This window comes from Calonectris borealis, chromosome 3, assembly GCF_964195595.1.
Source record: "Calonectris borealis chromosome 3, bCalBor7.hap1.2, whole genome shotgun sequence".
Taxonomy (NCBI): domain Eukaryota; kingdom Metazoa; phylum Chordata; class Aves; order Procellariiformes; family Procellariidae; genus Calonectris; species Calonectris borealis.
The window spans coordinates 67,911,322-67,937,362 of NC_134314.1; the positions used below are offsets into that span (position 1 = coordinate 67,911,322).

Sequence of the window (26,041 nt, forward strand, 5' to 3'; positions counted from 1 at the left end):
TTTGAAGTGAGTTAGATATATCACACAAAGTGTCCGTAATACAGGTCCATATCTGCTGTTCACATTACTGACCATGCCACTTGGCTTCATACTGACCCCAACTGACCAAAGGGATATTCCATACCATATGACGTCATGCTCAGCTTATAAAGCTGGGGGAAGAAGAAGGAAGGGGGGGACGTTGGGAGTGATGGCGTTTGTCTTCCCAAGTAACCGTTACACCTGATGGAGCCCTGCTGTCCTGGGGAGAATGCGGGCATCAATCCTGCTACTTCTTGCAAGCCAAGCGAGCGCCCTACCATTTGAGCTAATTCCTCCGATTTTAATCCATCAAAAAAAAAATAAGAAATCTGAGCTTTAACATTTGTTGAGGATCACATGTTTTAAATTCTGTCCTATTTTTGTCGGCAATACAATGGTATCTGTGGTGTGACATGATTTCTGCATCAAGGCCCCGTGCTTCATGTGTTCTTGCATCACAGGAAATATTTTCCTAGTTGTCTTTAGGAGCTGAGGGGTGGTGGCTCTTTAATTTTATCGAGGGATACAATGTTTCATGAGAGAACCTCATTGAGTCAATATGTTTCTGAAGTGGTAAAGCAAAAGCCAAAAGGGCAGTGCTCCCAGTAGGTTCAGATTATGCCATGCTCTCTGGCCCCATTATTTTCAACAAAGTGTGCAAGAGCGGCTGTATCTGCAGCTGAACTGCTGGGATACACAAAGTGTAATTAATGCAGTTTCACCAGTTGTTCTTCTGTAGCTATTCTTATATGCCCTGTTTTTGTCTCCAGATCATCAAAGTGTGTGCATGTTGTTATGAATAATTCAGCAGAGATGCAGACTTATAACATTATCTGCTTATAAATCATGCATACCAGAATATTAATCACGCCCACGCTCTGGGCAGAGGAACAAGTTTAATCACCTTTTATCTGGTTGGTGTCTGTCACAGGCAGATTACTCAGAAGTGTGTGGTGGGTAACCCATGCTACAGCAGCAGAGCGTGGTTGCTTCTCCAAGGCGCACGTTATTACTCATGAAGATTGCATAAATCCTATGGCCATACTGACCCCTCTGCTTAAAGCCATTTCACAGAGTACACGCAAGCTGCATTCATTTAATGCGATGTTATTTAGCAAAAGCTAAGAAAACCATGGGAGGATACGTAAGTGACTGTAACTTGCAAGTCAGCGGGGTTTTCATGGATCCCTCAGCCGCAACAGAAAATGAAAACACATAAGTCTTACAGGCAAATGGCAGTATCAGTTTTGCCACTGAGAGAAATTACGAAGAAGACTGTGTCACTGTAAGATATAACATATTTTGAGACATGATAGTTTTATGCCCAATAGCCAAACCTTTCTAATTATTTCACTTTCTTTTTCTAAAGGCTCATACCTAATTCCCTCTTCTACAATTGAACCAACCAGTTGTGCAAACCTGGGAAGCCTTTGCCAAGGTAAGAAGCCCAGGTCATTTTCACAGTTTCATCTTTGGGAAATCTTTATTTTCCTTGGGTTTTTTATTCCATTTCTTTTCTATTATTTTTTCTAAAAGGGTGAACTGCAATAAAAAATAACAAGGAAAGGAATTCTTTGGTCTCATCAAGTGTGTGGGTGTCCTGTATGTACAATATGTGGAAAAAATGTGATCACTCCCCTTGATAATACATTTTCCAAATAGTCTCCATTATATCAAAACTGAATTAATCAGCTGCTTTCATTTCTTTCTCCATCTCTTTTCCTCCTGCACATTTTGACAGTAAAATATTAACCAGGATAAGAAGTGGGTACATCTGTAAATAAAAAATGAGCAGATGTAAATAAAGGAACTGACTATTATTCATTTTTTTCCAATAAGCTATTTTAAGGCTAGATGCTTTGAAATTAGCTTTGAAATTAGGTAAAAATTTATCATCAAACTGCAAAATCCAGCAGCTATTCGTTAATGAAACACTTGTTACAGCACTTGGTGATGGTGTAATGGTGTAAAAATCACCACATATAAGAATTCATTAGGTGTCTTTAAAGGTCAGCTCAGTTGAATGCAAGAAATAGGTGAACCCTAAAGATTTCCATGTCATGTGAGTCATTGGACATGCAAGGACAGTTAATTCCTTCTGCTCTGCTTAGAGGCTGAAGTTCTATAAAAATGCTCGATACAAACAACATGAGCCCATTTCCACAATACCTTCATGAACACAGACCTGCTAATGAGGTGGCATGCTATGTTAAACTTTAATCACAGGAGCAGCTGCACCGAAAATAATGTCTAGCTCTGTAACCCTTTTCAGGCTGAATAGTGGAAGAAGGAGACAGGAGAGAGTAAAATATAAAAGGGGAGCAGGAAACCTCAGAACTCTTTCAAAACCGACATTAACAAGTAAATCAAATTTAGCTTAAAAATAAAAAGGAAAATGCTCTCTGCTTGGGAAGCCAGTAAGAGATCTATGTCAGTCTTCAGTGTACTTCTCCCAGATTTTCCTGAGGTAAATTTGGTTCAGTTTCTTGGAGCATATTGTACTGGTCTCCACAAGGAAAGTGAAATGCTGGTTATGTCCATAATCAGATTTCAAACAGTAATTTTCAGGCACCATGTTCACAAAGCACAATACGATCTAAATAATACTACTTGAATACCTTAAGTAAGTGCGACAGCAACAATTATTCAGTATTAGTCTTTTTATATGTAAAGGGTAATACAGCCACCATATAAAGAATTTTGTGTATTCTTTTGGAAGAACGCTGAGCGTTTTCCTCTTTCAAAATGGCATGGTGTGAAAGGCGAGAGAATATCTTTCATTTGGTCAGCTAATACGGCTGCAGAAATGGACACACTTTCAGCGAAACAAGCCTGTGTTTCTAAAGGCCTCATCCTTTTTTCCAGCTTTATTAACTTGTCTAGTAGAAGATACTGCCTCTAATAAAAGATGCTACCTTTCAAACTTGCCTCTGTTAACTTCTTAGACCATCACATCTTCAATAAACACTATGAGTACTTTCATGAAGGTAATACTCTTTCCTTCTCTGAAAAGTGTTTGGTAAAGTGTCACTGGTGTTCTGTGTTTGTCACTTTGGAGGTGGCAGATTAGATTTACCCTGTTCATCATCATCATCATCATTAGTGTCATAATAATGAAAATCATAAAAATATGTCTGTCTGTCTATTTCTGTCAGCACTGCAGACTTATTTTAAACTGAGAGGCCAGTATGGATTCCTTTTTTGTTTGTTTGTTGTGTGTTGTGCAATAGCACCAGTAACAAAGTTTGTGGATGCCAGATTATGTCAGCTACAGTCTGATGAAAGAGCCGTTTTCCCCATTATGCGTAGTAAATATTTTCATTCATTGGAGGATGCCTCCTTTAACTGCATTGGCTGGAAGATACAATCAGTAAGAAGCCTTTAACTGGTTTCTCAGACAATATAGCCCTGAAGTTACATGGAAGAAGAGCTTTTTTGTATTAGGGTGTCACTTTACATACTCACTTTCCCAGTTAGAACCTGTTTGCTGCAGTGTCCAACTCTTCCTTCTCTTTCCCTAAGTTTCTTGTTTCACTGAAACCTGAAGATGAACCTGCTCCCTAAGCTGAGACCTGAGTTTATGACTTTCAGACTCAAGAGGTTAGCTAAAACAACCTCATAAAAAATCGAAAGTGCAATTTCTTGCCTAAAATACAATTGCTTAACCTTTCCAGGTTGGTTCTTGGTCAAAATCTGCAAAAGTCATGCAATACTGTGAGGTTATACCGCACCAACCTTCAGGTGTTAAAAAGGGTTTTCAGGAAAAAAGAAATCTGTCAGTGAGTGGATTTACATTCCCTGGGAGTTACTGGATAAAATTAAATTATTTTCCAAACCATTATTTGAAAATTTAGTGGCATGATCTTTGAATTCCTCTAGCAGATATACCCTCCCAATCCGCTGCGGGGGAAATTTGCAGTTTTGGATCCTCACTCTAATTTTGAAAAGTGTTCTAGCTGGTTCTACTGGAAACATTTGCCAGGGTTGTGTGGGGTGACTCCTGTTAGTGTCAGTGGGAACATTACAGCTGAGATCCTACATGAAGCTTTCAAAATATATATTCCACCTCAATTATTCCAAGTCTGATTTCAATTCTCTTCATTGTAAGGAGTTCAATGGAGTTAACTGGATCCTTACAAGGGCGTTTTAGTTTCGTATTTGTTTGTCATCTTCAGTCCCTGAGTGGGAACAATTATTCTTTTCAAAAGCAATATTCTAAGTGCATGCATCTTAGAACTTATAAGATCTATTTTCTGGTCTTTGCACACCTGTTTGGATCTGAAGCTCTTGTAAGAGTGTTTTGAGTTTATGAAAGCAGTACAGAACTGATCTTGCAAACCTTACACTGGCAAAACTCCCACTGAAGTCAGTGAAAGTGAAGATTGCAGGATTGGGACCTCAGTTCATATCTATTCATCACTTTGTGCAGAAAAAATAATGTATTTATTTAACATTTATGGCATTGTGTGTAGATGGTTTCATTTTACATTGTCATGCGTTGTTCCCATTATGTCTTACCTTATTAACATTCATATTTCATTCAAGTTCACCTCTTTCTCATCTTTATTACCAGCTACTGTAAATGCTACTACTCCTACACCACCCACTGTCACCACTAACATGCCCGATACTAATAGAAACGATAAGCCAAACAATGGTAAGAAATCCTGTGTTACATTTTTCCTTGTACTGTGTCTAGAGCAAATTTATTGTATTTTAAGGTGTGTTTTCATAGTATCATAATGTCAAGGGTCATGTCTCAGTTCTGATCTCATTTACACTGAAATAAATCAGGAGTAACTTCACTGGGCCATGTAAGAATGGTGCAAATGAGAACAGAACCAAACTCGGTGTTTATTTGTACCATGTTTCCTGGCTTTTTTACAAAAGGGACTCACTTTGTGTCACCCATTGTATTTATCCATGCAAAGAACGAGGGAAGGGAGATGGATTTTTAAAAAGGGTCCAAAAAGAGCCACGCTATTGAAGTGTGTTAAGGGTGCAGATTATGAGGCATTACGTAGCTCCTGCCTGTGCAGCCAGGGTGGTAGTATGCTGGGATTGTCTGTTCCTCACTAGTTGGGCACAGGAGCCAAGTGGAATCGTTCCTATGGAGCAAAGCCACTTCCACTGAGTCAATAGGAATCTTTCCACTGACTTCAAGAAGAGCTGGATCAGACTTTACTAGGGAAAATGTTGACAGTATCAGATATCATTTACTTTTCATTTAGAAAGATTAAGGGAAAAAATAAGGTAGTAAATGATCCTATTATTAGCACAGGAAAAAAGCGGGGATTTCTTTTGAGGTTTTCTCAAATTCTATGATATCACTGTCTCCTAGAGACTGAGCATCATTTTGTGAGGCACTGCTAAAATATTTATTCGTTAAAGATAGTTGTTAAACATTATTAACAACACAGAGATGGATTTCTGCAATTTTTATCTAAGGCTTAAAGATATTTTTTGTAAAGATTTGTTTTTCAGTGTGCTCCACAGAAGTAAATTAGAATCTGGGGAGCAGGGGGGGCTTCTTTGTTTGTTTTTTCCAAATGCATCAGTTGTTACTGCAGGATTTAAAATTCTTGGAGTATTTTTTCTCTTGGTGGATCATTTCTTGTACCTTTGCTATCAGGCAGTACAGTAGAAAATGTGAAAGAATTTATCTGAATTCTCTTCAACCTGTTTGGATTTACTAAGCTGTAGAAGTAAGAAGAAAATATTGAAAATTTCTTCCAAATTGTGCTTTTTTCTTTTGGTGGAGCCACTCACTCTATGTTCAGCCTGAGCAGTTAGCTCTGATTTTTGTAACTACAGAAGGAACTGAATGCCTTATTAATGTTAGCATGAATAAAAATTGGACAATTAAGTCCTTTCTTTGGCTTTGAAACTCCCAAGAGAAAGTAGAAAGACTAAGAAAAATAAGCCAAATTCATTTACAGTAGAAGCAAATTAAACTTTCACTCAGCTAACTGGCATCATTTTCCACTCTTGGTTAGTTGATTTTTAGACCACGAGCACACAGCCAAGAACAGACAGTTAAGTTGCATATATTTTCTTTAATCCATTAACTATGTGGCTTACTACACACAGACCTGCAGGAATTCAGACTTCCTGCTACAGTTATCTTCAGAATGAAGAGAAGTTCTCCTGAATCCTCCCATTCACGACCCCAGAGGCAGCAAGAGTCTAAGATAGAAGGGGTCAAAAGCATAGGAATTATCTCAACCCCAATTATTTGGCCAGTGAAACAAAGGCCTCTCCGTTTCAGTAAAAACTCAGCAGATGAGAACCCAGAGAGAAAAAACACGTACAGCTTGCTTCTTCCAACTGTGTCCACATCAGCTGCTTCTGAGGAGACCGGCAATGATACCTTGGCTGCCTTTACAGAAAAAATCGACGTAGACAATACTGTAATGAATCGGTTACCAAATGAAAATACTTTGAATGATTCTAGAAGTTTGTTTCGTGGCACTTCTGATGCAGCAGGTGCTGTTACAGAGCCTTCTGTGAATGCAGCCGTTCCTCTTCTTCAAAACAGAAGTCCTAACGCAGAACAATCTTTGGCAGATGGGCTAGATCGTTCAGACTCTGAGTCAGCGTTCCGCTCGCCCGTCAGCAGCAGCAGCACTGCGTACAAACACAAAAAAGAAGCCATGTGGATTTTGTCCTCCAGCAGCGGCACAACCAATGTCATGCATATAAGGGATGTCTTGGAGCCTGAGAGTTGGAGTGAGACTGTATTTCATCATCATATCACCTCTGACATTCAAGAAGACAGACATCATTCTCTTTCTAGCTTATCTATGTCACCTGCAGAGGAGAAATCATCATTCCAAAAAAGTAGGCTAGATTTGCTAGACTTCACATCTGAAAATTTTTACCTGGAAATGGTAGAAGGCGATGCTGATAGGAAATATTTTTCTATGTTAGCAGCAAACAGTGAATTTCAGTTTAGAAAATCTGCGCACATTAAGGAACATCATTCAGGAGGCATTACAAATTTAACCTCTGTGGAGACTCCACGTGAAAACCCAACAACTTTTTTTCAAAACGTGAAAAAAACATACACAAAATTTATGCCTGACATCCAAGTGACAAATTCAGTCCTAGGACATAGTGGAGAACTACTAACATTTTCAGCACTTCTGGTAGGAACAGGCTGGACAAGCTCAGCATTTAAGCATGTTGTAATGACCCTGCCTGTTTATCAACAGTCGTTGACTGACATATATTTGGAAAGTGACAGCATATTTATATCTAATAGCAATTACTGGTCTCATTATTTAAAACATTCAGTATATTTTCAAAAGCCAAGTGAGACCCTCAGAAATGGAGTACTGGAGAACAATTTAGATGCATTTCATGATAGCAATCAAAATGAAGAATCAGCTTTTTCCATATTAGAGCCAGAGAACACTAATAGAGTTGGCAACTCCTGGGACTCAGGTTACTTGGATTTTCCAACAAAATATGTAGATATTGCCCCTTCTTTAACAGCAAGTTTCTGGACCGTTTCCTATCATTTGAAAGAAGCATCTCAAGTGTTTTCTGGGGAGCCATCAGAAAATTGGTGGCTCTCATTTAATAAACTGCTTTCTTCCCCAACAGAGAGATTGCCATCCATTAGTTCACCTGCTAAGTCTGACAGTATCTCTGAACAAGCATCTGCCATTAGATTGTTGGGTCCCAAGCCTGAAGAAATGAACTTCTCTAGTCATGCATCAGCTTTGGAAACACAGATCTTTAGTTCATTTATTCCAGGCCTTTCAAAGAGAATTTCAAAAAGTAATGGCAGGACAGTATCACAGTTGCAGTCAACAATGAACTTTGCAAACCTAACCGTGTCTTCCAACAGTGAATTTTATTTTGATTTTCCTTTTCCTTCCCTGGAAGCACCTTTGAGTCAACCCTCTGTACAGGTACAGGTAAGTGCCTTTGATAAGGTACTTGAAAACTCCACAGAAAAACTAATGATATTTGATAGTTTGCATATGCAAATTGGAACGGATATAGTAAGTGATCAAACCAACATGACCTTCCTAAACAATAGGCAGCAGCTTGTTTCTGTCCTTCCAACACATTCAGGAAGCCAGCCTTCATGTTCAAGGGATAGCCAAGCTTCTTTCTTGATCAATACACCAGTTAAGAGTTTAGTAAACAGTACAAAAACACATGGATCACCGCAGTCTCAAAGTCTTTCAGCGAATGATGCTATAACAAATACTATTGATAAAGCAAGAAGTAAAGTTCAAATAGATGCAGGTGTTTTTTTAAAAAACATCAGTTCGATGAGTTCTGACTTCCTTCCACTGACATTGTCTTTGGAATTAGGGTACCTTCTTCATTCAGACTCAAAATTCAGAGTCAGTGTACCTCCTAACAGCTACTCAACACATCCACTCCCACAAGGTCTTCAGAACTATATTGAGACAATTTCTCCAACCCTGATTCCTCACTGGGATGTAGCAGAGTTAAGCTTGCCAACAACAGTAACACCAAGACGTCATCTAATTGTTTTAGGACAAAACTCCGTTGAAAATCAAGGGGACAATCTGAGATATTCTCTATGGGCAGTAAAAGAAGAAATCATTGGTGATAATGAAGACATAAGGAACTCTGCTGTTCTGACATCAACAAACATGTTGAGGCTTTCCGAATGGGATTCGGAAGGAGAGGTGCATGGATCCTTTAGCAAGCACAGAGAAGGAATGCCTTCTCTGAATATTGTTAGTACTCACACCTTGGATTTTGAAAATGCTGATAATGGACGTTTTGCAAATCTCTCTTCTATTCTGGAATCGTCAAGAACTGAAATAATGAATGATGCGATACCTTTACCATCTTCATATAGTGGAGTTATTATTCAGCACAAAGAGACCATCTTGAACGGCACTCTGACAACACCTGGAGCAGCAATCCATCACTCTTTCATGCAGTCCCAAATACCACTTTCTTCTGCAATGTACCATCAGTCATCAGTTTCGGCACATGTTCATTCCTCGGCCAATTTATCATCTGGGACAAGCCAAAATACCACCCCTTATCCACCACTGAATCAACTTACTAGCTCTCCTGAAGTCTTTTTATCGTGTTTATGTTATTCCTTCACTGAGCTGGGCTGCCTATGTCAACCTGAGGTCAACTACAGTATGTCAAGCTAGATGTAGAAAAAACCCAGATCATCTTCTCTATTAGATATTCAGTTGGTAGACTGAACATAGAAGTAGCTGACTTTCATCCTTTAGATATAGATCCATTTAGCATATGAAAAGATTTTAGAATAGAAATTTTATGTAGAAGGGAATTTGTAACATCTTAGTTATAGTAAATGTCATTAACGTGATTTCTAATTTCTCATGTACTTCTCTAAGACAACTCTCATGAGATTGTGAGAATAATATATTGGGTTGCCATGTACTCTATATATTTTTATGCCATTTTATTGTTTGAGATTGTATGAATGTTTTTCACTTACAGTATTCACATATTTTTTAGGATTTAACTTTCAAAAAGCGAAGATTTTCCAAAAGAAACTTTTGGATAATTTGCCTAACAGAATTAAAAAAAAACAGTGCTGGTTTTTCATTGATCATGATATTTTTGTAGTTGGTGGTGGGTGTGGGGAGAATTGTTTTTCCAGGTTCTTTTTTCCTCTTTTTTCAAATTATCTTTGGCTACTTTTCATCAATTTTCTGCCCATAAAAATATTTGTATTTTATTCAGCATTTTGAGGTGGGATTTCCACTGTTTAATTTGGAGAGTGAGAAATCATTTTTAGTTTTCACTATCTGCCATTGCAGTCTCCTGAGAGTGTTTAAAAATGTAGATTAGTTCTTTGTTCTTTTTTCGCCTCATTAAAACATGCTTTGGGTCACTATCTGATGGAGATCTTGAAGCTGTTGACTAGTTTGTAGTTACTATGTTTGATTTTTAAAATACTTTGCATATTCTTATATTAAGGTGATTTTGTCCATATACATAATTATATAAATAAAGTTATAATTATATATATGATTATATATGAATGAGTAAGAATATATATAATGCACACTTTCTGTATGTGTGTATCTGTATAAAAGGTACATTACACATATAAAATTGAATATATGTATATACAGAAATATATACATATAAAGGAGATCCAAGTCTTGCAAGTGTTTTCAACTTGCCCAAAGTCCAATTTTCTACTTTCAAAGACTTATTTTGTCTCTTTTTTATTTGAAACTATCACAGTAATGATAACAAACTAAAATAATGTTTTCAGATTAAACTGCACACCAAATTTGTGTGTCTGCTGAGTTAAGGGAAGGAAAAAAGACAATAAATCAAAAACCAAGCAAGTTCATTCTACTCATATCTAAAATTTAATCACAGCTTACCAAAGAAGGTGACTGGTAAACCATCCTCCTGCAAGAAATTGATTCTTTAGTATTTTATCGCAGAGGAATTTTCATACTAATCTCAGTGATCATATGATCAATTCCATCATGAGAAGAACGAACAATACTCAAGCCAGCTCATGAATAGGATAGTAACCAATATGCACAATTAAATCAGAAAATACTGACTTCAAATTTTTTTCCAGATACTTTTATTTCAAGCTCATGTGAAATTATTATCTATGAAGTTGTAAAATGACAAAATTTGCTCCACATGTATATAACTAGAATAAAAGGTCTTTTATTTAGATTCAGAAAGATAGAGCAGTTCCTTTACAATGAAGAGACAGAAAGGGATTCCTGTACAATTGTTGTCATGTCCTGTTCCGTCCTATGCAGTGTCTCTAAGATTTACATAAGATTTGTATAAATACATGTATCTCTGATCAAGACCCACAACTTCGTTTGGTAACATCCCTGAACCAAGCAATCCCACATGTGTGCATACCTGCAAGTGAATTGATCTAGAAGCTCTTAAACCTCCCCCACATCCTGGGAAATTTTATTCAACCAGAGCGTACAGAATTTTTAGTAGCTTAATGAAAAAAATTTGACTTGTGGAAAGTATAGACTTTTAACACAGAGCATAACTATGAGATGATTTGATATTATTTATTAGATGTGAAATCTTACAATGCTGCCCACCAACTCATGAGCTTAAAGAGAATTTGTATTTACCCGGTGCCATTTCAAAACGATTTTACTGAATATAAAATTGCTCCAAGCCAAGTATTACACATTTTGTGACTGAAAGATGGTTTGTTCAGCTGCTAGTTTTGTAAAGCTCATGTGGGTTCTTCTACTATCTGGCCATCGCCAGGCCTGAGAGTAAAGACTGTGCTGTGAAACCAAGAGCTGGATATTCCTTCTCCCACCTAATTTTGTCCTCAGTTATCTTATTACTTTAAATTGATGAGCCTTATCTGCTCTCACAAAGTTTTAAGTCTAATCTGCAGTGGCTGAATTCTGGATTATAACCATCTGACTGAGAGCAGAATTCATCCATGTTACAGACTTCAGTAATTATGATTATTTTTTAAATTCATGACACTTTCATGATCTTGCTTTTACACACCACATTAAAGGCATATGCAAAATCCTGTTTATATGTACATTGTTTGTGAGTTTCCACATCACATTTCAAGGGTCTCTAAAAGTATGGAGGGGGAGGAAATTCTTGTCTAGTTCGACAGGACTAGTGAGAATGGGCCCAAGCCTGCAGGACTTGTTCAGTCCAAACTTGTATAATGCCAACAAGAGCTTGAGGTGTGCTTGTATCTGGGGTTCAGTCCGATATTTATATTCATCACGAAACTAAAGTCTCATTATTAAAAAGGTAAATTTGCTCAGTTTCTAACATTATAATGCTGTTTTTAATGGACAGGTGGGCTATTCTACAGGATATCTATAACTGTCTTTAGTTCCAACTCCGACTCGGTGTCGAAAGTACATGATGTGGTTGCAGAATGGGTAAGTTAAGTTTTCTTTCCTGTGTGATTACATATACGAATCTGCCCCGTTGATGTTATCAAACTGAAAAGGGAAAAAAAAAGAGAGAATGCCAAATAAATTCTTAAACTAATATGTGTTCTCTGAAGATCTTTCTGTTATTGATTTGCACAGTAATGAATTCAGGTCTAGCTGGGGCTATTAGGCACTATAGATAAAATTTTGAAATGTCTCCACTATACCAGCCAGCTTCTTAAGAAATGTAGATACTAGTTGAGATTTTGGAAAGTATGGAGAAATCAGAACTCTCCACTGAAAGAGGTAGGTATCTAAGTTCCAACATCACTATATAGAGCGAAATTTTTCTCCCCAAATACTAATGTGGTTTTGAAGTTATATTGTGATAGAAATAATGAAAAAACAGGCAGCGTTCATTTGTGTGAGGCAATACACTTTTCCAATTTACCCCAATATTCTCTACTTCAGAAGTCTTCTGCCATAGGTCAGTTGTGGGGTTTTCTAGTAGCCCCTGGTTTCTCAGCCCATTTTAGCAGACAGAAGCTCCTTCCTGAGCCCTCTTGAAGTTCCTGCCTCTGAAAGTTTCTCCTTGTCTGAATACAGATATTCTCTGTCCTTTTTGACAGTTCACATAGTGGCACTCACACGATCTGTAAGTAGTCTTTATACCAACTACTTTCATGAAAATATGATGTCATAAATATACGGTAATCTTTATTTTTCTTTTAATAAACCTGGAGGCTTTCAGTTTTCAGAAGCTAAGGAAGGCAAACCACCTATAGTCATCTACAAACTAGAAATGCAGCCATCCACACCTGCCAAGGTTGTTCTCCTAGCAGCAGTAGCCAGGCGAAGTACATAGGTGCCTGAGCCAAAGAATCTAGAAGGGTGTCACTTGGCCCTAGCAGAGTATGCAAAAGTGTCTCCCAGAGGGAAAAACTGAGCAGCCATTGCCCATTCAGAATAAATAGTACAAAGGTCTGAAAAAAAGATCGTCATAAGTTTGTAGACTTTCAGGTGAAAATTGACCCTGTAGTTTGGTCAGTAAATCTTTTCTAATCAAAGTGTTTCTGCGAATTTAAGATGAGGAAGAGAGTGAGAAAAGGAAAAGTTCAGCGTCCTGTGCACTCACCTATACACTGTGTCATGACCTTATAGAGATTTCCTTCTGTCAGTAAAAAAGCCCACATCTCTTACTACCAGTTGTACATCTAATATAACAATCACCTCACTGAAATGGGAGAGTGTTCTCCTTGCTTTGAAAAACGGAAGGGGATTTCTCAAGGGGGAGAAGGGTGAAATTCTAACTGTCTTAAGCAACAAAGAGCCCCATTAACATCTCATCATTCATGTGATCAACGTCTTCCTGTTTTTCAGCTAAACCGTACTTTCCAGAACTGGAATTACACTGTGTATGTGGTCAACATCAGGTAAATGAAGGGGGAAGATGTTCCTGGGGAATTCTCATTCCTTTTGAGAATTAGCCCACCCTGATTAATGTTTATTTCTTTTATAGCATCCACCCTGGCTCCATAAAAGAGGGAGTAAGAGAAAAAAGAAGTATTAAAAGGTAAAATTTTTAAAGACATGTTCTCGATAGAGGCAATGGCTGCTATTACACGTGGCTTTACAACAGGCTTTATTGTCTATTATTGGATTCATTGTCTATTATTGGGCATATGCTGCCAGTCTGTAAATATATGACTGGCGAGCTGAGCGCTCTGGATGTGCTCAGAAACCTAACACTGGTTATCATGTTTGTTTTGGTTTAAACCTACTGAGCCTTAAACCTTAACAGATCATTTTTTCAGAGCTCAGGTTTCATCTGTCACAAAACTGGATAGACGTATCATATATACATGGTATGGCACACCCAGCTTTCTTTAGCAACAAGCTTTGATACACTGGTATCTATCCACTGTCACTGCATTTATTCTCTTGAACCAGAGCCTTTTGAGTTAACAGACGTCTTACTTGATGCAAAACACTGAAAAATCATGCTAGAATTGAAAGCCAAACTAGTGTGAGTTAAACTATTTACCATATGCTCTCATTTCCTGACTTCTGCTGGGCTCGGAGGCACTGGAGTTGGGACGGCCTCAAAGGCAGCCAAAGAAAGTTAGATGGGTCACGCCCCCTGAAAATTGGGCCTCAGGGGATTTCTTTGAAAGCAGCAGACTGATTTCTGAAGGGTATATGGGGAGGGAGTGAATCTTAGGACCAAATTAAGAAGAGGAAACCAAAACATAATTAGTCTTGTGAGGAAGGGCAACAAGTGGGTATGGGATGTATCTGTTTGCAGTGTAGGCAAAAGTCCTGTAGAAAAGGACTTTAACTGCTGACTCTTGAGAACTGCCATGATAACAGCTGGGCTGTTTAATTTCAGAGATAGCCCAGTATTCCCAATTTACCATCAGGAAGTAGTTACTGATGCTTCCAGTTTTCTACAGATTATACCTAGACGTGAAAAGATTTGTAAAAGGTACTATCTCCTTCCCACACACCCACAGCAGAAAGACAGCTTTTATTGGCAAAATCATTTAACTGGTATAGTGTAAACCCAGTCTCTGAATGGGCTATTTTGCTGCTTGACCTACATTTACAGTAGGGTGTAGTGATGTGGGTGGAATTTTTTTTCACACTTCTAAATGATACGGTTATGCCAGCAAAACCTTTTAAGTGGAGACCATGCCTCAAGTCTTACCAACAATCTAAGACTTCTGAGGAAGGTAAAGCTTTCCATATCCTTATTCCTGCACTTCTTTTACAAGGCTAGCAGCCCAGCTTGTCAGCATCTGTTCTCCCCTAGGTTATGCACCTGATTTCTTTGTGTCTCACCTTCCCACATGCTGTCCTCTGGATTTTGTTTCTTCTTCCTGGTCTATAAAAAAAAGATGAAGAGGGAGAAATTATTCTAGTTTTTCCCTTTCCCTTTCCTTTTCCCTTTCCCTTTCCCTTTTCTTCCCCTCCCTTTCTGACGTACAGTGAATATGGCACTAAATTACTTCTAATAATGTATCACTGTTACGGGGAAATAAACCCATTCCTATTTATTTTGTTCATCATATGTAATTTCAGAGGCAAGGGAAGCACATGTTCATAATATGTCTATATAAATATATATAGACATATATAAAATATAAAGGTTTTCAAGGAGGCCTGGTCTAATGAGAAACTAGTCTTCTCATGGGCCCTAGTGCACTTTGTGTCAAGGCCAAATGGCATTTTGTCATCATTCTGAATAATTTAGTATAAATGCTAATCACGTCACACAAAATGTTACTGTTCTCCAAATAATCAGGACTGTTATGCTGTGCATGTTTTCTTAGAAAAGAAAAAAAAGAGAAGTCAAGATTCTGCCCAACCTAGCAACCCGGTTGAGGTTACACAGGGATAATTAAAAATTTAATTGAGCTACATGATATGTGACTAACAAAAATTACACTTTTTACACATTATATGCACATATACATATATAGAAATATATGTACACAGGATTTTTTGCTGTTTTTCCATGTATTTTTCATGTCTTGCATATATTTTCATGCATCATTCACTTCTTACAGGAGAAACATTTGGGAAAAGTTGGTGTTCTCCTAGCTTTAGGTCTTCTGAGTATATGTCTATCGTTGTACATGGCTTCCCTTCTGAAACAAAAGAAGGATCAGCTTCCCAGTAGTCTTCAGTGCTCCTGGATTTAGTCACCAGGTTTCCAGTTCTTTGAGGTTCACACAGCTGTTTCTAGATTTTGTGAGGAAGAAATCTGTTGAATTTCTGAAGATCCAGAAAGCAAACTTTTTTTCCTACTACTTCCCGATCATTGCTTTCCAGATACTTTGCTAGTTTTTCCACTTTCTTGGATTCATCCTGGGTAGGATTCTAAGGAAATCCTACAAGACACCAGAGTAACATTTTGGGGTATAAAAAATTAGCAGGTTACAGGTTGGAAGTTTTTGATCCCTGATGGAAGTAATGTTAATTTCTCACCACTCAGGTGATCCACTGAAATGTTATGGCTGAGTTCTTGTATGTAATTTGCTCACAGTGTGATTTCATACAGTTTCTATTAATTAAATATTCCTGTAAATTATTTCTGTGAATAGTTGTCCAAAGATTTTCTTATCTCTTTATTTTGGATAGTCAAGAATAAGTCTGTTGCTGTTTTAGATATTCCTCTATTTCCCTTAGTTTTTAAGTACTTCTTATTCCATTTACCTTCATGTTCAACTGAACAGAATTTCACTCCACAGTTAAAATTTAAGACCTAACCCATAAGTATCATGGCCTTAACTTTATCTTTTGCAGAAGTGAACATATTAGTCTTACTCTAACTCACTAAACCTTATCTCTTTTCTGAATTTTCCACAAGATCATAGCCTTCTTATTTCTAAGGCATTATCATAATTCTTTAAATTGGTCTTTGTGAAATTTTCCCTCTCTTTACATGAGTTCATATTCTTATCATTCAGATCACATCTTTTTTCCTTACCTTTTGGATTAATATTTTATACAACAGTTAAAAAAAACCCAAACAAAAAACAACCTTTCCCAACCATTTCTATGCATTTTGCTTTGCTTCAACCCTTATTTACCACACTGCTACCTTATCAAGGAACTTCTGTTATCGGTCTCCCCACCTAGTCTTCTTGCAAGTGAAATAGGAAGAATGGTTAGAGAGAATGATTCAGAGAAGAAATAGAAGCTGGAAGTGGGAGGTAGGAAGTTGGCTTTTTCTGGCACGTTAAAAATAGGTGTTTTCCAAATAAATATTTTAAACTGTACTGCATTCTGGAGAAGAGCAAAACAAAAATATGGAAGTGGATTGTTATTCTTTCATTGCTGTGTTCTGTGAGCTGCAGAAATCCAAAGTACACTGTGCTTATTATGCATTTACGTACATGGTGATAAGAGACACACAGTGCCAAGCCCAAAAGTGCATATTTTTATCAGCACCTTAAATACTGTGAGATCTCTGGATGACAGCAGTATATCAAGCTAATGCTTTGGTAGATTAACTAATAACTACTTTAAATACTTAACTTTAAGTTTTAACTGCTTTAACAGACAGAATTTTATCACATCTATACTTGACTTCGTGTCTGTGTTTAATTTTTCCCTCTGGTCATACTGTTTCCGTCTCTTAATGAGAGGGCAGCAGTTCAAAGTAAGGAGTTCAGAATGGGCTATGGACATAGCTGTTTCTTTGTCCCCCATTATTTTGCACAAACCTTTGAAAGTGAAGCCGATTTGTGGATAAATTACAAACGTGTTTGTTTCTTTCTTTAATTCTTTGCTTTTTATGACTCTGCAGCTTTGTCAGAACTTCCTAGGACTGCTGCTGCTGCTTTTCTCAGAAGGGTCCTACTGATCCTAGGTCAGATGACTATATAGGACTGCCTCAGTAGGGGAATTGGTCTTTATTCAGTAGCTCAGCTCCCCTGCTTCTCCTTTCTTCTTTTATTTTGCAAGCAATTTTGAGAATTCAGTCCCCAATTAATTTATAACCTTTTCTCCACTTAACATACAAGTAAGATTGTGCTTGCTCCAACTTCCACTACTTGATTGTCATAATTTTGGCCTATTTCCTGTGTTCAGTTGCTTCTACTATCTGAAACTATGTTAATGTTAGTGCTGTTAAACAACCCATCCAAATTAAAAAGCACAGTGGTAGCAAGCTGTGTAAAGACCACTAAACTTAAACAGAAATCCCTTTTCTTAGGAATGAAAAGAGAGAGGAAAGCAGGAAATCAGAGCTGCCCAGGCCTAGTCCTGCTTTTTTGAAGTCCGTGGGAGTTTTGCCACCAGTGTCAGTAAGGCAGATTCAGGCTCCTGCATGCTGTGTTCTTGGGTGCTGTGTTGCTTAATGGAAAGTTTAATGCATTTGGATAAAACTTAAGCTAATTAGATGGTGTAATAGTTTTAGGCAGGAGTTAGCAACATCAGAGCAGCATAATTTTGCTTTTACAGTCCTAAGTATCTTTACCGAGTAAAATATTAGGCTTTTCATTCTTTGTAGATGACTTCAGATTATTTGTTATGAAATAATAATGCTATTCTTTTTATAAATGAACACATCTGTGATGCCTATTCCTATTTTAAAAATTTTCCTGGTTTCTACTGGTGAGGTTTTAGGAACAACTTGGACCTGGCCCACCTTTACTCCCCCCGACTTCAACTTCAGTGTTACCGAAGGCCGTAAGGGACAGCCTTGACCGGTGCAGAGCAACATTTTAAAATGCCACATAATGTGTACATTATGTGTAATATTTCTGCTTGAAAAACTGACCAGCAAAGAGCCAAGCAGAAATCTGCAGGTTTCTCCACAGTGCCCTGCTGGCATCTTGTGTCCATGACCTGTAAAGAAAGCCTTCATCACAGACGGAGGAATTTGGGAATTCCTCCCTAGTGACTGAAGGATGATCCCTTCTTAGTCTCCTGCTGAAGCTGCCTGCTCTTGATCCAGCTTCCAATGACTTCCTTTGTCTTTCCAATGACTTTAACTGGATTTAGTGTAGGCCTGACATTGTTAGATGCCATTTTTAGGAAAGTAATGTATTGGGGAATGGGGGGTTTTCTTTGTTGTTTTGGAACATAGTTCAAGCATAACCAAAAACTCATTTCAGCAAAGATCAGCTGTTAAAATGTGAGGGATTCCAGCCCTTCCTGTTTTGCCTTTATGCTACATTCTTTAATAACGAATAGTCTTCATACCAAATCATCACATATTATAAGTGCTTTCTGTTGAAAAGTTGTACTTGTTTGTATTCCCACACCAGATCTGCAAGGAGGAGCAAGGCCCGGAGACACAAGGACAGGCACAGAGGCGTGACCATGCTGCTCACAGCACTGTTCTGATACAATGGCCATTCACTTAAAAGGAAGACTTAGGATGGTTTTATTTTTAGTAGTCCAAAAAGTAGCTGCAATTTTTAGTTTTGCGTCCTGAAGGCTCAGTTTTTATATTTTTTCTATAACATCACCTTGTGCTGAGAAATTAACCTCTTCATCTTTGGCATTACTTTGAAAGTGTCTATTATGCCCAGTCCTGTTTTTTTGCTCTCTGTTCTGAACATTTTAATGGTATCACAGTCAAAATCACCTCAAGTAAAAGTTTATCCACAGCTCAGATGCTTTTGTGGAATGCTTTTATTTTCCCTCTACTTTCATGTTTCTTTCTGTCTCATTCTGTGTGTTTTCTAACATTGTATCTGCTGTTTGTATTACATCTTCACTGAGTGACTTCTGCAATAGTCAGCTCTTTTTTTGTCTGTCCAGTTAATGTGTAGAAGTTAGTAGTGTTTACAGGTGACTATGTGGGCCTACCGGTGCTGCCAGTCTTGAGTTATAGCTACCCATTGCTGCTTATCTTCAAAGCCAACATAATAGCAAGATTGGTAAAGAATTTAATGCTGACATCTTAAAACTTATTAAAATATGCCAGGGTAGTTAGGAATGAAATTCCCAGTGACTTCTAGAGGAAATTTAGATTCCCTGAGTATTTAGGTGCTTTAAAAATGATTCTGTACATACTTTAAATCAAGTAACATAAACTACGAAAGAAATCAATAGTGGTTTGTTAAACAGTTTGACAACCACAATAATTCAGTATTAGTTCAGCCTGTCTAGTACAACTGAAACGACAGGAGAAATATGCATTGCTAATTATCAACCACATATCTTCAGGTATGAGACAGTCTGTGCTGCACGGTTCGCATGGTTTGTTAATCCTTCCTTCAGGCTCCTCGCATTGCCCCGTGTGTAGGCACACTGTCCTGGAATAGCTCTGAGTCACGCTGCTGGAGAAGAAAGCCGGCTTTGTGGTACACGCCATGGCAGTGCAGGCACCCCCACCGCCTCTTGTGCCTCTGATGAGGATGCGGCTTCATAAACTCTCCCTGAGCCAGCTTAGCTCAACGGAGCAGGACAAAGTGGGATAGACGCCGGTCTTTCCCTGCTTTCCTGCTTGCTACAGCTGTCGCCATTTCGGTCAAAGAGAAGAGAGGCATAAATACTTATCCCCATTGTGTTTACCTATACCACAGTCCATTTTTTATATTGACAGCAATACTACTAGCAGTACAGGTTACTGTGGGTGATGTGTAATTTGTAATTGATTACTGCTGCGAGAATCTTATCTGCTTTTATATGGCACGCAATAAAAGATGTAAGGGTGGGTGTAGCAAATCCGGTGACACCAGCAGAGCATGGCAGTGTTGCCATTTATTTGAGTGTAGGCCTACTGTTTCCCAAATCGAGAATTTTGTTCTTCACCATTAAAATGTTTTCTTTCTGGGATCTGAGTGTGACAAAAGTGGAAGGAAGCACTCAGCTTCATATTGCGTCAGCTGTCAAGTTAAAAGGTATTTATTTACTTTGGGAAGCTAGCATGAGTCATCCTCAAAAGTTTATAGAAATTGTTTTCATCATAATATGGAATAGGCTCTTATTACACAGTATACATGACTTGTGCTCTAAGAGTTTCTCAGAAAACAAGTTACAAAGTGGTTTAACAAATTGTTTTTATCAGTGCTTCATAATCAATACTTTTCTCTATAATTGTTCAAGATGACTGTAACCGGTTCTACTTCATCTATTATTATCCCTTCTGTTTTGTTGCCATTGTCCCTCCGCACAGTTATGGGTACTAAATATCATTTTGGTTAGTTGGGAGTCCTACAATAGGCAGCATAGTAGTAGCAGTGACTGTTCACTTATGACTTCTGTTTTGCAGCCAAAGTGCTGAGGTAGGGAGTGGCATCAGTATATTAAGTTTTCCTCTTCTGAAGTAAAGGGAATAGATGAGTGAAGCCAGAATCTTTTAGGAAAGATGGTTAAGTGCCAGGAGACTCTGGGGCTGAAGTACTGGAGGGCTGAAGGTATTGGCAATCCCGTAGGCAATTTCCATGCTTCTGCTAAAAATAAATGCCATAATAAACTTGTGCCTCGTAATATATCCGAGGTATACAGCAAAAGCCTGCTAATGCACATCCACCCTACTGAGGCTATTGCCACATGTTAAACACTCCACAGAGACCAAAGGAATGTTAGGAGGAACTCAGTATCTCTGGGAGCAGGGCAGGAGCGACCTGGCCAGGGGTAGCTGAAATTTCTCTGCTAAAATACATCCATTGGGATAAAAACAAGCCAAGCGAGCAGGTAGTCACGTTTTTATCTTCTTCTCCAGCAACATGTTACCAGTAAAACAGCGGATATGTCAAGAAAAAAGAAAAGTGTAGTGATGTTCAACAAAAAAAAAAACCAACCAGGGAACGTGTATATTTATTTACTTATTTCTTTACATCTGCAACAGTGAAATGTGTGGAGTATTTAGTTCACATTCGTGATTTCTTTATGAGGTTTGGGCTTTGCTTTTCTTCTTTGTATTTTTTTCCTAGACTGAGAGGTTTTTTTCTAATGCCATCTCTTTTAATGCCATTTCACTAATGAGAGTAGTTCAGAATTATTGGTTAGAGCTATTCAGTTTTCAGAATGATATCTGACAGAAATGGGGTTGAATCTGCCATCTAAGAGCAACATTTGTACACTAAGCTGTAGTTTCATACTGTACCAGACAAGGCACCTCTGGAAAGTGCAACTCTGAGCTGTCATCATGGGGCTGTCTTTCTGGAAGATTTTTGGAACTGAAGCCCTGGCCTGTCTAGGAAGGGGTACCTGAAAACCCTCCTAGCCCTCTCCCATACGGCACCCCTACAGATTTTTCTCCTACTCTTCTTCCGCAGGACCCTTTAGCTCACTGCTGCCTTCTTGCACTGGGGGCCGCCGGTGCAAGCAGCTCAGTCTGGTGTGTGCCCCGCTCACGGTACGTGTGCTGGCAGTGCTGCCCCTTCCCAGGCTGCCAGGAGCTGCTCGCACACCGCGAAGGTCTGTCTTTATTCAGGCTGCTGGGTATCCAAGGGCAAGGCTAAGATGAAGACAGCTCAAAGCAAGCTTGCTTTTTCCTTTTTTCCACATTTTGGCTCCCATGGAGATCCAATGTTCCATGCTTCTGTGGCGTCACCTCCTACTAGCCAGAGCCAAGCAATGCTCTTGGGTACCAACATATTCTCTTCTCCAACATGTGTTTTCTGTGTCCCAGGAGGAAATTCTTGAGCCTTCCACTCTGGACTTCTTTCCTGTGTCCTGCTAGAACTGCTTTTCTGTTCATTATTTCCGTTCCAGAAAAGCTATGTTTTTGGACAAGGGTGGGGACTGTTTTATTTCTCTCACAGGAAAGAGACTTGGGCACTATGAACTACTTCTTATGCCCAAGAAAGTAGCAGTGGGCTACAGTACAAAACAGCCATTACTGCTCAAACTTGAATTACTCATCTGAGTAACTAAACTTTCCTAATTAGGACTAAAAGTTTCAGAAGTGTGTCAGGGTGTTTTTCACTCCATCAAAATTTAGACATTTAAATGTTAGGCATCTGTTCTTCGTTAATCTTCTAGTCTTCCTCTGTAGTCAGTGGAGAGAGAGACCCTCTGGAGGATGACTTGTCCCATCCTGACAAGTTTTGTAGGGTGGGATGAATCAGCTCTTAAATTCCTAAGCCATCAGCAACCAGATTTTTAAATTTAATTAGGGCCATTTAGAACTCACAACTTACAACTTTATGCTTTCATCTTTTAATATCTTTTAAAATAATCTAAATCTTGTGAAAACATTTCTTAGCTCTTTTGATGAGATGCTGCTTTAATGGTAACTAGAGGATGAAATTTCCCAACCGTACTTCCTTGTCATGGCCCTATATATACAAACATACTAATTCACAGATAATGAGCAACATTGTCTTGGTGACACTGTTCCATACTCAGAAAACCAGAGTTTGTCAGATATTTTTATTTCCACACAGTTGGCCTCTGCTGTTCTGACTCAAACACTCGGATAATTTTCCTTGCAGTTTTGGGGTTTTGGCTCTTCTGGTTTATAATTCTACCAACAACATCAATTTAGAAGAGGAAGACATCCGACAGAAGCTCATAAATAATAATGAGACCATGGAAGGAGGATATAAGCTTCATACTGTGGATGTTGATCCAGTGGGTAAGTAGTTTTCGGCTTTGTTACACAACAGATTTTGTTTGCTTGTCCATAAATAAACATCTTCTGTGTTAAAATAATCACACATTTCCAAACAGTATGACTGTTTCAGATTTTAAATTGTCCCTTTAAGCCTCATTGTTCTGCTAATCTCAAAGAGTTGTGCTCGAGGTATCTCTTTTAACACAAACACAATTGTCCACACTGCTTTAGTCAGTGTTTGGCTGTCTGGTTCGAAGAGGCTGGGACAGTTCCTGACAGCTCCTCTGGTAGTTTGAGGATAAAGAAGTATGATTTACAGCCAGAGCTATAAAGAGACATTTTGGATCTCCAAGGCCTCTCATGCCCACTCCTCAGCCCTGTTGTTTGTGCTCCTGCCAGCTGCTGCCCTTAATCAATCTCCTTTTAGCTCTCATCTTTTCCCATTCAACTTGGGGTGGGGGCTGGAGGAGTGCAGGTGGGTGCAGCATGCGCATTCAATCCTTTCCCTTGAGCAGCAGCAGTATATGTTGTCCTCTGTTGTGCACCCCTCCATTGCCACTACTCTATAGATAAGAACCAAGCATTTCATTTGAAGACAGCTTTGTGCTGTAGACTGGTTGATGAGCTGAGGACAAGAAATGGAAGATGATTACATGAAGAAATTTACCATTAACACTGATATATTTTTATTTTTACAGAAAAATGTTTAGCTGAAGAAAACCCTCCAAACTATTTTTGGCCAGATACCAGACCAACTGTGACCAACTTCACATTATGCCATGGGAGCTCAGTTCAGACTGCATCAAGAACCTGGTAGGTGTTCAAATATCTGAGAAGCTGAGAGCTTCAAATGCAACTTTCTGGTTATATAGTTAAACTGCATCCTCCATAATGGTTGCCACTGGCTGGTATTGTGTTTCAGGAAGATGATTTCTATACTGTGAGAGATTATGTGTGTGCAGTAAGAGTACGTACTTCATTGGTAAGAAAAAAAAGCTCATCTACCACTTCTGTAGGGCGTATTGAAGCCTACAATTAATACATGTTCAAAGTGGCTATAAAAATAGCACCTTCTTACAGAATGAAACTGCTTACTTCAAGTCATGATGCTTATGTTACCGAAACCAGAGTTTCACATTTGCTACCACTCTGCTACTACTATCTGACTTGTATAAGAAGTTCTCAAGAAAATTCTATGAAGATGAGATGTGTATTTGGTTTAAATCAGAACTTCTCATCTTGTTAAGGGAAAGTAACAGAAATTCTGTGAAACAAGCATTTTGCCAGTAGTTAGTCGTAATTGAAGGTGGGGATAATCTCATGCTAAAATATTTGACCTTGTGTTTTTGAGGTTTAGATAAATTTTCCCCTTTGTGAACATCTAAAAAAGATTTAGACACTGTATCTCTATTTCCCATTTGTAAAATGGGAATATTATTACTTCCTTTGATATATTACCAAAACAATATGGCTTTGATCTCCTTTGAGTGCCTTGAACATGGCTATAATGATGCAATATTAATTCATTTCTTCAGTATTTAGGATGGTCACCATTAAACGCAATGTAGTAGTCTTATCTGCCCATATTGCATCTGGAACATGTTCTGAGAAGACCAGATCTTTTACTTTTTGAAAACAATATGGCAACATGGATATGAATCAGCTTTGAGGTTCTGTGCCAAACAGGAAAGAAACCAGCATTATATTTAACTAACTCACTTCCTCAGTCTCTTAATCTTGTACAAGAACTGCTGGATTCTGATTGACCAACTTTTGTTGTAGAGGGAGTAGAAGTCAAATTGTTTTTATGTCAGAGCCTCAGAATCATTAAAAATTAAAGCTTCTGGCCTTTGCTGCCCCAGTATTGCTTATCTTTATTGTTCATTTGTGGTCTACACAATACCATTGACTGTCCAGCAGTGTACAGCACTTCTCGTAAAAAAAATTACTGTGTTCTGCCAGTGCTATGCTTTCCTTGCCTCTGCCTCCACTAGCTTTTGCCAATATGGAGCACAGGTGGGATTTGTTTTGAGAGAAGAGGAAGTACTTCTCATGGTCTCTTCTAGTCCTGTGCATCCCACAGTAGAAGGTTACCTGCTGGTGTGCTGTTATAATAAAGTTGATCAACTGAAGAATAACTTCATTCTATCATGCTGAGTGAAAGGATAACTTTTCCCCACTCGCCATCCTGCCTTTGCCATGCTATGATAACATGATTGTCTTTAAAGAAAACTGAGGAAAAAGTGTGTTTGATTTTGGAGCCATATCTGGGTATCTTGCTATGGTAAGACTTTTTTAAAAAGCATTTTGAAAAAAAAAAAATCTTTATATCTGTCCCTCACTTTGGACCTGGATCTGATGGTGACCTGCCCTAGTTTTCGTGGGTGGCATAAGTTTATATCTCCACATAGCTCCTGTGCATATTCTTCTGAGAGGTATTACGGTTTGCTATTGACTTGATCAAAGCCATTTATGTCAAAGGGAAATTACAGAAACAGCATCTGATTAGGCCATAATAGGGGCATAATAGTTTGTGTCAACATTTGGGTCTTTCCTGAAATACAAGGCCAGATTTTCCACTGATGCAGTTTAACAAATCAGTATAGAAATCATCTGGGAATTTGTCCAAAAGAACTACAGTTTCTCTCAGCACTGTCACTTAATTGATCACATATTTCCACTGTCAAGCATACATATTTCATTTCACTAGGGGCCATGTTGCTAGGAAAATTTTGAATTGGCAAGAGTGGACCACTGTGACACCGTCAAAAGAATTATGAAACATTTGCATAATTTTGCTATTGTATTTCATGTGAATTTTGTCATTTTTCCTCTTTAGCTATTTGGGTCTACAGAATTATACATCATACTGGGGCCTGCCTGATCTTAGAAATTGCACAGGTGGGTATATTGATACTGGTCTTTGGCTAAAGGAATAGTTTTGTAGACTTTAGTTACTGCTTACTATAAGGAAGTTATATTAAGGAAGAATATCTTCCTCCTTTACGCTAATTTGTTTAAAATCTTTCTAAGAATCAGTGCAAACTAAATATTTTAAACTCTGGGGAAGTGCACCAAGTTGAATTCAGCC

The 26,041-nt window shown here is 38.4% G+C and overlaps 1 protein-coding gene across 1 annotated transcript in view; it reads left to right on the top strand.

Annotated features, from left to right (window-relative positions):
• ADGRG6 (adhesion G protein-coupled receptor G6) overlaps positions 1–26,041 on the top strand; it is a 125,740-nt gene that overhangs the window by 61,901 nt on the left and 37,798 nt on the right. Inside the window, exons 6-13 of the mRNA XM_075145981.1 lie at positions 1,391–1,459; positions 4,595–4,678; positions 11,845–11,930; positions 13,305–13,357; positions 13,444–13,497; positions 22,829–22,971; positions 23,649–23,763; positions 25,790–25,851. Coding sequence (XP_075002082.1) covers positions 1,391–1,459; positions 4,595–4,678; positions 11,845–11,930; positions 13,305–13,357; positions 13,444–13,497; positions 22,829–22,971; positions 23,649–23,763; positions 25,790–25,851 — 666 coding nt within the window. The remainder of the gene's footprint in view (positions 1–1,390; positions 1,460–4,594; positions 4,679–11,844; positions 11,931–13,304; positions 13,358–13,443; positions 13,498–22,828; positions 22,972–23,648; positions 23,764–25,789; positions 25,852–26,041) is intronic.